The sequence below is a fragment of the Cucurbita moschata genome, unplaced genomic scaffold (assembly GCF_002738365.1).
Source record: "Cucurbita moschata cultivar Rifu unplaced genomic scaffold, Cmos_1.0 Cmo_Scf00019, whole genome shotgun sequence".
In the NCBI taxonomy this organism is placed as follows: Eukaryota; Viridiplantae; Streptophyta; class Magnoliopsida; order Cucurbitales; family Cucurbitaceae; genus Cucurbita; species Cucurbita moschata.
The window spans coordinates 2,473,850-2,483,777 of NW_019268535.1; the positions used below are offsets into that span (position 1 = coordinate 2,473,850).

Here is a 9,928-nt window from a genome sequence, read left to right on the forward strand (position 1 = left end):
CTTTTCCTTCAAAAAAAAAAAAAAAAAAAAACATGAAAAAAAATATGAACAAGAACATGAACAAAAACATGAACATTGGTGTCAAAAAATATATGAACATGCTTACTTGGAAATGAAATGGTGCAAATTGATTTGGAGTTGATGAACTTCTCAATGCCAATAAACTGCTGCTATCTTCACCCAATTGATAGCTTCCACTGAAATTCATTTCATTTAAAACATTTCAAAAACTAAAAAATTATGAACAACAAGAACACATTAAAAAAAAAAGAAAAAAAAAATTAATGGAACCTCAAATTTGAATCCAAAAACATTGCAGAGCGATTCATTTCGGATGAAGACGACGACGACGATGACGACGAACAACCCTTTTTCCTTGCAATATTGAACAGATTTGGATCCCAATGGGCTTCATCAAGAAAGGGTCTCGTCCTTTTCCCACTTACAATCTGTCAAGATTATGAATTTTTAATATTATTATTCAATTTTGCATGCATATATATATATGAACGGAGAAGAAATTGCCTGTTCTTGTTCCTCCGGCGTCGTCCATGGGTGGTTTAAATCAGGAGATTTTTGGCTTGAAGGTTGCTCTATTTGATTAAAGCAATTGGGCGGCGGTGGCGTTGCCGGCGGACACGATGAGGATGAGGCGGAGGCAGGAGTGAAATTTTCCTGAAAATTTTTAATATATTTACACTAATTTTTTGAAGAAAAAATTAAAAGGGTTTGGAGTTTAATATTGTCTTACCATTGGGTTGTTGTAAAATTGGCGATTGAGTGAGGGAGGTGAGAATTGGAAATTGGGTACAAACTGCGGCGGAATATTAATTTGGGTGTCGGATTTTGGTGGCGGAGGGCGGGGACGGAGAGTAGTGAACGGCGAGATATTTGGGCGAGAAGGGAACTCACGGGGTGGTAGGAATGGAATTGGGGTTAGAGGTAGCGGTGGTGATGGAGATAGGAATTGATGTGACGGCGGGGGAGGTGGCGGCGGTGGCGGCGGGGACATGGGTGGGAATTGGGTGTTGGAGTCTTGGGCTTGTTGCTCCTTGAGAATCTTCTCGAGCTCCGCCACGCCTGGTCCTCTCCGGGGAGTACGCTGTCGTTTGGCCGGAGTTTTCTTCATCTCAGGGGGGTTTGTATGTTTTGGTGGTCGGGAACTTAGTGGTGTATGGGGTTTATATAATGAAAGGTTTAAAGGGAAGGGGAATTAGGAGGCGGAGGAGGGGGCGGAGGAGGAGGAGGGGGAAGAGGAGGCATCAGTTTCTTGGCGAGTGAGGGGGTTCGAATCTGAGAAAATCTTTGCCATTTTTATTATGGACAGCTTTTTGTACTGTTTCAATGCCTGTTTTCTGCATGGAATAGTCAAGGAATAGGTCTCTTGGTCCCCTTTTGCCATATAAATATGTTCATCTATTACCTGCCCATTACACTATTTTCATTGCTCTTCCTTGTATATTTCCACAAATATGGTCTTTTTTGGGCTTACTTCTGTTCTGAGATCTCACAATTCATTGGGTCCAGCTTCCGTTCCCTTCTCCGATCTATGTGGGACCCACCAATCCATCCCTATCTGATATGTCACAATTCACCCCCTTCAAAGCCCAGCATTCTCACTGACATTCGCTCCCTTCTCCCATGTATGTGGGACCCACCGATCCATCCCTAACTGATGTGTCACCCTCGAGGCCCAGCATCTTCACTGACATTCATTCTCTTCTCTAATTTATGTGGGACCCACCAATCCATATGTTGTGTCACAATTCACTCCCTTCATACCGAGCGTACTCACTGACATTTGTTTCCTTCTCCAATCGGTGGGATTCACCAATCCATCCCTAACTAATGTGTCAAAATTCACTCCTTTAAGGCCAGTGTCCTCACTAACATTCGTTCCCTTCTCCAATCTATGTGGGACCCACCAATGAGATCTCACAATTCACTTCTTTGACCCAACTTACATTGGTTTCCTTCTCCAATCAATATGGGACCCACTAATCCATTGATCTCACAATTCACCTCTTCAAGGTCTAGCTTCCTCGCTCTGTTCGTTCCCTTCTCCAATTTATGTAGGACCCACCAATCCATCCCTAACTGATGTGTCACAATTCACCCCTTTATGGCCCAACATCCTCACTCACTCACATTGGTTCCTTCTCCAATCTATATGGGACCCACTAATCCATCCCCAAGTGAGATCTCACAATTCACCCATTCAGGGCCTAGCGTCCTCATTGACATTTGTTCATTTCTTCAATCTATGTGGGACCCACCAATCCATCTCTTTTAGGGCTAGCATCCATGTTGGCACACCACCTCATGTCCACCCCCTTCAAGGCTTAGCTAACAAATATTGTCATTTTTTGAGTTTTCCCTTTTAAACTCCCTCTCAAGATTTTTAAAACACGGCTACTAAGAAAATATTTCAATGCAACGTTTCATCGTGGGATCTCACAATAGTTCAATAGGTTAAAATGATCGAAATTCTATTCAATGTGACAATTTTTTTTTTAAACATAAAAAGTCGACATGTCCATTTAACTCGAGCACCTAAGCCCTGAATGGAGCAAGGAATCCCATCTTTAGATGGAGGAGGGAGTTGGGAAATATTTTTGCTCTTAGCTCAATGGAGCTAGGGATGTGGATAATATTCATCGTCCCTACCTACCCCAACTATACCCTAAATTTTTTATAAATTATGTTCAATATTATATTATCCATTAATTTTTTAAAATAAATATATTTCTAAAAAGATATAGAAATTTCTCGAATTTTGCAAGAATGAAAATTGAAATAAGAGGCGGATATTCTCTATCCTCACATTCCGGCATGGATAGAACTGATATTTTAAATTAATTATTATATTTTAACTCATAATTTTTGCAATAAAATATTAAATTTAAAAAATAAAAAATGTTTTTATATATGGAAGTATTTTGTTTTTTTGAGAAAAAGTGAAAGGAAGTTATGAGCAGGTAGCTTGGCCAGCTCAAAAATTAAGAGAGTCAGTAATGGTTGTTTCATATATAGACAAATAAAATATTCTTAACATAAATTCATATTATTACAAATTAAATTAATTTTATAAAAATAATAATTAAAATATAGTTATCCTTTAATTTATAATTTAATTAATTAAAAAAGAATAACAAACAAAAAAACATTCTTAAATAACAAACAAAAAAATACATATTTTTAACACATTTTGTCTGTGTTCCATCCACAATTTGACAAATAAAACAATTCATATAAATAATATTTTTTTAGTACCAATAATAATAATAATAACCAAAATCTAAAAAAAATCAATTTAGTCTCAAAATTTCTACCATTTTTTATTAAAAAAATTATAATTTGACGGTGGAATAGATTCAAGCATCTGGTCTAGTAAATCTCGAGCAAATACACAAGACTTTGTTGCTTTGGCAACGGGTTTTAATCCAAATGTTGATCTGACATACTTATTGATTATAGTCGTCCTCACGTTCAAAATTTCATTGTCGAGTGCATCCCGAGAACTTTCTTGATTGGATAGAACGTGACGAGAGAGTCAAAAATGAAATTCCTGAGTTGGGGGAGTTGTGGGAGGTATGGATTGGTTTCAGGTTGGAATATTGTTGTTATAGTGGTGTCTTTAGGGTTGGTAACTCTCGACCCCTAAGAAGAGCTAAACATGGTGTTCTAATTAGTATCTTAATCCTAGTAAATTCAGGCAATATACTACTGACAAACAGCTCAATCTACCCTTGTTCTGGTTCTATATCAAATAAGATCTCTTATCATTATAACGAAGAGTCATTAACTATTTGTATATTTGATGTGCTCATGTCAGATACAGCGAGATCTCACGTTGGTTCTTATAAGGGTATGGAAATCTCTCCTTAACAAATGGGTTTTGAAATTGTGAGACTGATGACGATACATAACGGACCAAAACGAACAATATGTACTAGTGGTCGGTATATACTAGTGGGGGACGAGTAAGGCATGTTGATGCAAGTGCAAGGAAGCAAACTCCATAAGGCAACCAATCTACAAGTTGAAATCCTTCCAAAGAAGAAAGAGATTGGAAGAAATTCAAAGCTTCATACCCTTTCTCTAACACCAAATCTTTCTATAAAAATCAATGTCAGATTCTTTAGGTGTGAGTAGGTGGGGCTTACCAATTAGCAACAAAATGCCTTCACATGGCCTTCCCACAACTCATGCAATCTTATCTAATCATCAACGCAATCACAAACTCAACCAAAACCAAAGCTATCTTCTTTTTTTTTTTTTTTATTGACCCGATTCAAACCTTCGTCTCGAAAGTTTTAAGATTGTGTTTTTTGGACGTTTATAAAGACGGGTTATGTGGCAACGAGAATGTAACAGTTCAAGTCCACTGCTAATGGATATGGTCTGCTTTGATCCGTTACGTATTGTCGTTAGTCTCATGATTTTAAAACGTGTTTACTAGGGAGAGGATTCTACACTCTTATTAGGAATGTTCGCCCCTCTCCAACTGATGTGGGATCTCACAATCCACCCCTTGGAGGCCCAACGAGCATCTACTAGGGAGAGGTTTCCACACCCTTTTAAAAAATGATTCGCTCCTCCAACCGATGTGGGATCTTACAATCCACCCACCTTGGAGGCCTAGCGTCCTTGCTGGCCAACCGATTCTATACCCTTATAAGAAATTTGCCTCTCTCTGATCGATAAGAAACGTTCTTGCTGACACACCAACCAATGCCTTGCTCTGGTACTATATGTAATAGCCCATGTCAACCGGTAGTAGATATTGTCTGTTTTGGCCCGTTACATATCGTCGTCAATCTCACAGTTTTTAAATGCGTCTACTAAGGAGAGGTTTCTACACCCTTATAAAAAATGCCTCATTTCCCTCTCCAACCGATATGGGATCTCACAAAGGATATCTTTTTTAGTCCACCAACGGCAAGACCTCCAACAGAGTCCTATCCCGTTAAAGGAGAGAATCCAACTTACTAGTTAACAAGTGAGGAAAAATAGGAGTCTAAGATATAAAGGTTTACCAGGTTAGCTCTCAAATCCCACCTGAGAGGAAATCTTTCCCATTTTAAAATCTTAACGGGAAGCCCATAAAAAAAATCTAAAGAAGACAATATCCAATAACTGTCAGTTTGAGCGGCTACAAATGTTAGATTCGTGTGAAAATTTGTCCTTAGTAGACACGTTTTAAAACCTGTAGGCTTAGGCTGCTACATTAGCGTTTTACTATTTGTTAAAGCTTAGACACTAAAATTAAAATTAAATTTTTTTAATGATATGATACAATTTCAATAAAGACATTACTGCAAATTAAAAGATTTTATTAGATTTAGAGATTTAATAAACTGATTTGTGACAAATTTGATTATACTCGATAAATTGAATAACTCGACCAACCTAGCCTAAGACGTACAATTTGGGTTGGGTTATCAATTTATTTACGTTAGGTTGGGTTCAAGTAAATAAAAACCTACGGGTTGGGCTGATCCAATGTTTTATAGTTGAGTGAGTGAATATCTGACTCGACCAATTTAGTAGGATATAAAAGATATCTGACTCGACCCAGTGAATACCCTTCATTAGTCAACTCATTTAAATTATGGAGCTCGAGAAAAAATATATTCAATAATAGCTTTAAATTTGTGATTTTTTTTACTAGGAATTTGTCTCTTTTTTTTAGAAATTGATTTTTAAATAGGAAAAATTAATATATTTAGAATTAACAAAATATAGGCATGCCTTTTTAATTCAATTAAAAACTTCATTATTAGTCATTAGTCTTATAAAAGAAATTATATTGGAAAATTATTTTCTTATTATTTTCTACCTATTTTTTCCCTGTTGTTCACAGCAATTGGTATAATAATATCTAAATATGGAAATATATTCCATTATTTGCTATTACTCAAAAACTTTATTTTTTTAAAAATTATATATAAATAAAAAACTTTAGAAAGTGACTTGTAATTTTTATTTTATAGCACATTTTTTTCTTCAATAAATGTTTGTTTTTATTTTCATCAAATTAATAAACTTTCTGAAAATTTTTATATTATTTTTGGGTTAATTAAAATAATTTAAAATAAAAATTTACTAATTATTCCTCTTATTAAATAATGGTAATAATGAACCCAGTTAAGGCAACTCAACCATAAATTTTACTACTTAGGACATGATTCTATTACGGAATGTGAGACTCTCTCCTGATGATCCTCAACAAATTCGTCCAAATAAATGTATAACCCAATATGACTATAACTACCCAGATCCACCCAGATATTGTCCGCTTTCCCTGTTGGGGTTCCCTCTCAAGGCTTTAAAATGCGTCTGTGTCTGTCCGCTAGATGAAGGTTTCCACACTCTTATAAATTGTAAAGAATGTTTTGTTCTCCCCTTCAACCAATGTGGGACATCACTTGAGTCGCTCACAGCCAAGCTGCTCGACAGGTGTCTCCGGTCAAGCTCGAATGAAATCTCATGGTCTACATCATTAGGGGGAAGGGTTTTGAGAACCCATTCTGAATCTCTGTGGCTTGGCGGATTGTTCCAAAAATGGCAATTGTAATGAAGATTTGGGGTTTTTTTGTTGGAGTTGAATTGAATAAAGATGGTATTAACTATCAGTGTCCAACAGTCTCTGCATTAATCAGAACACAAACAAATGACCTCCATTATTGGCCTGCTCTTCTCACCTTCATTATTCATTATTATTACATTCAATAAAAAATTAAAAACAACATTTTTTAACTATAATATTCATCCCATTCAACGTAATTTTGAATTATTCATATATTTTCTACTATCCGTTTTGTCCTGTTACGTATCGCCGTCAGTCTCACGGTTTTAAAATGCGTCTACGAGGGAAATGTTGCCACACCCTTATGATCTCGATGTGAGATCTCACAAAGAGGCTAGCATCCTTGCTTGCACATCGCCCGGTGTCTGACTTTGATACCATTTGTAACAACATAAACCCACTACTAGTAGAATGGTTCGTTTTAGCCTGTTACATATTGCTATCAGTCTCACGGTTTTAAAAAGTGTCTATTAGGGAGAGGTTTCCACACACTAAGAATGTTTCCTTCCTCTATTAGGGAGAGGTTTCCACACACTAAGAATGTTTCCTTCTCTCCAACTGATGCAGAATCTTACACATATATGAAAGGGTCTCATTCCCTCCAATTTCGACCCATGAAAACAAAACGTTACAAGTTGGATGCATACAAGACGACTTCACTCTCTCCAACTTCGAGCTTTGTTCACCTCAAATTTAGTTCGTCCCGTTGAGTTGATTGCTTCAAATTCGAGTTCGAGTTTTGGCTATTTCAAGTTCTAAGTTTAATGAGCCAACAAAACCACCATTCATGCAATTCAGCACTTTCACAAGGACATTCCGCCGCCTTCACAAAGGACAGCCGCCGCCGCCGACGCCACGATATTCATTTATCTCACATTTATCTTCACAAAAAGGCAACAACATCTTATCATGACTCAAATTTACACTTGAAACTAAAGTACATTTCTTTCCAACTTTACTACCAAACTAAAACGTGCTTACTCTTAATACAACCTTTAGTATTTTATCTAATCTTAATCTATTCATGTTTTTCTTGTCCATTAAATTAAGACACACAATGAATCTCTCGTTATCTATTAATAGTGTAATTGTTCAAGTCCACCGCTATCGAATATTGTTCACCCCTTTGAAATCTAGCGTCTTTGTTGGCACAACGTTCGGTGTCTGTCTCTAGTACAATCTGTAACAACTCAAACTCAAGCCTACCGCTAGCCGATATTGTCCTCTTTAGGTTTTTCTTAACACCCTTCGGAACCCATCATCTTAGCTGGCACAACGCTCGGTGTCTGGATCTAATACATTTTGTAACAGCTCAAGCCCACTGTTAGCAGATATTGTCCTCTCTCAGCTTTCCCTTACCCCCTTTCTCTAGCACAACACCCGGTGTCTGGCTCTGATACAATTTGTAATCGCTCATGCTCACTGCTAGTAGATATTGTCTTCTTTAGGCTTTCTCTTACCTATTTTCCTATTTTGGGTACCCAACGTCCTCCCTAGTACAACACCCGATGTGTGGCTATGATACAATTTGTAACAACCCAAGCCCACCACTATTAGATATTGTAGTGTTAGGGTTTTCCCTCTTGAACTTCCCCTCAATATTTTTAAAATGCATCTTATACAAGGCTTGGTTATATTTTGTATAAATATAATCATTCTTTGTCTATTAAAAGTGTAGCAACTCAAGCCCACCACTAGTAAATATTGTCCACGTTTCAGTGCCCATATCCTCGGGCACACATCTCAGTGTCCGGCTTTGATATTATTTGTAACAACCTAAACTTACCCCTAACAGATATTGTTCTTTTTGGGTTTTCTCCTTCGGGCTTACCTTCAAAGTTTTTAAAACGTATTTGCTAGACAGAGGTTTCAATAGCGGTGTAAACAATGTTTCGTTTCTCTTTCTAACTGGGGTCTTACAAAAAGCTGGTTGCTTTTAAGTATATATATATACACACACAACTAATCCAAACCCATAAGACAAAGCCCAAAACTTTCACCATTTCCAGACCAAAATTTGCAGACAACAGAAAACACATGGCTAATCTTTGGTTCTATGTCGTGATTATCCTCGTACTTGTTTCATCTTCTTCAACCCTCCAAGCTCGTAATCTGATAGCTCCGAGGAATTGGGAAGAAGACGAAGAAATCTTCAGAGCCATAAAGAGAAGCAACAAAGTTCATAGTTTCTTCCGAAGCCCAGAAATGACCCGAATTGCGACCAAAATAGCTCGACGGGCGACGCTAAGAACTTTGCTTACAAGCCCACCCGGCTCAGCCCCGGAGGACCTGACCCGCGCCACCATTAGGATCTGGGTTGTTGTTGGATGCTAATGGACAGCCATTGCCGAAGCTTTGAGTTTCAATAAGGCATCCTTAATTATATGTATACCAATGGTATATTTATGTGCATATGATGCTATGCTGCTTATTACTAGAGATGTCATCTAATATGTTGAGCATAATTTGACGCGTATAGACCGGGTCCATTGTAATCTATTTCGATTTGAGTGTGAAATTTCCGTTTCAACTAAGAATGGGAAGAAAACGGAAAAATATTATTTGGTGTTAACTAAATGGGGACGCATCCCACCCCACTCATTCCATCAGTCAGAAAGAGAAATAAAACTTTTTTTTTTATAGTAAAGACATTTTAAAACTAGAGGTTGACGACACGAGTAAAACGGATAATTTTGCTAGCGGTGGGCTTGGACTGTTACAAATGGTATCAAAGCCGAATGTCGAGCTCTGTGCCAGCTTTCACATTGTTGGAGAAGGGAACAAATGTTGGGTTATGGAGACTACTACCTATAATATGTATGGCAGATAGTTATATATCATAGATGATTATATTAAAACTATATATAATAAACTGAATTATATATATCTTATTAGTAAAAACATGTAATTTCTTCGTATTAGAAGATGAACCTTTCTCAAATATTTCTATTTGTATTTTCTCGGGATCCAATATTTCTCTTTCCTATTTTTTTTTTTAAAATGTTTTAGCCAATATTTCTTCGTGCATTTTCTCTCTTCTATTCTTTGTATTCATTTAAATGGTGTCTCAGCATGTGTTATAAATATGTAGAAACCTGTCTGTACAGAAACATTATTCATAGGGTGTGGAAACGTCTCTGTTTTAAACCGTGACTATGGTAAGTAATCGGCGCTAGGGTTCGACACTTGCATTACACATGTTATGAAGTGTTAAATTATAATATAATTTTGAAAGTATTAAAAGGTTAGGGTTCTTTTTAGTGATAATTTAGCCTTTTTTTTTTTTTTTTTTTTTTTTTTTTTTTTTTTTTTTTTTTTTTTTTTTTTTTTTTTTTT

The 9,928-nt window shown here is 36.7% G+C and overlaps 1 protein-coding gene across 1 annotated transcript in view; it reads right to left on the reverse strand.

The window, feature by feature from the left end:
• Positions 1 to 1,368, reverse strand: part of LOC111457104 (proline-rich receptor-like protein kinase PERK2) — a 2,422-nt gene extending 1,054 nt beyond the window's left edge. The window contains exons 1-4 of the mRNA XM_023099255.1: positions 752 to 1,368; positions 526 to 675; positions 292 to 449; positions 107 to 197 (exon numbers count right to left, since the gene is read on the reverse strand). Coding sequence (XP_022955023.1) covers positions 107 to 197; positions 292 to 449; positions 526 to 675; positions 752 to 1,129 — 777 coding nt within the window. The 5' untranslated portion in view covers positions 1,130 to 1,368. The remainder of the gene's footprint in view (positions 1 to 106; positions 198 to 291; positions 450 to 525; positions 676 to 751) is intronic.
• Positions 1,369 to 9,928: the final 8,560 nt, after the last annotated feature.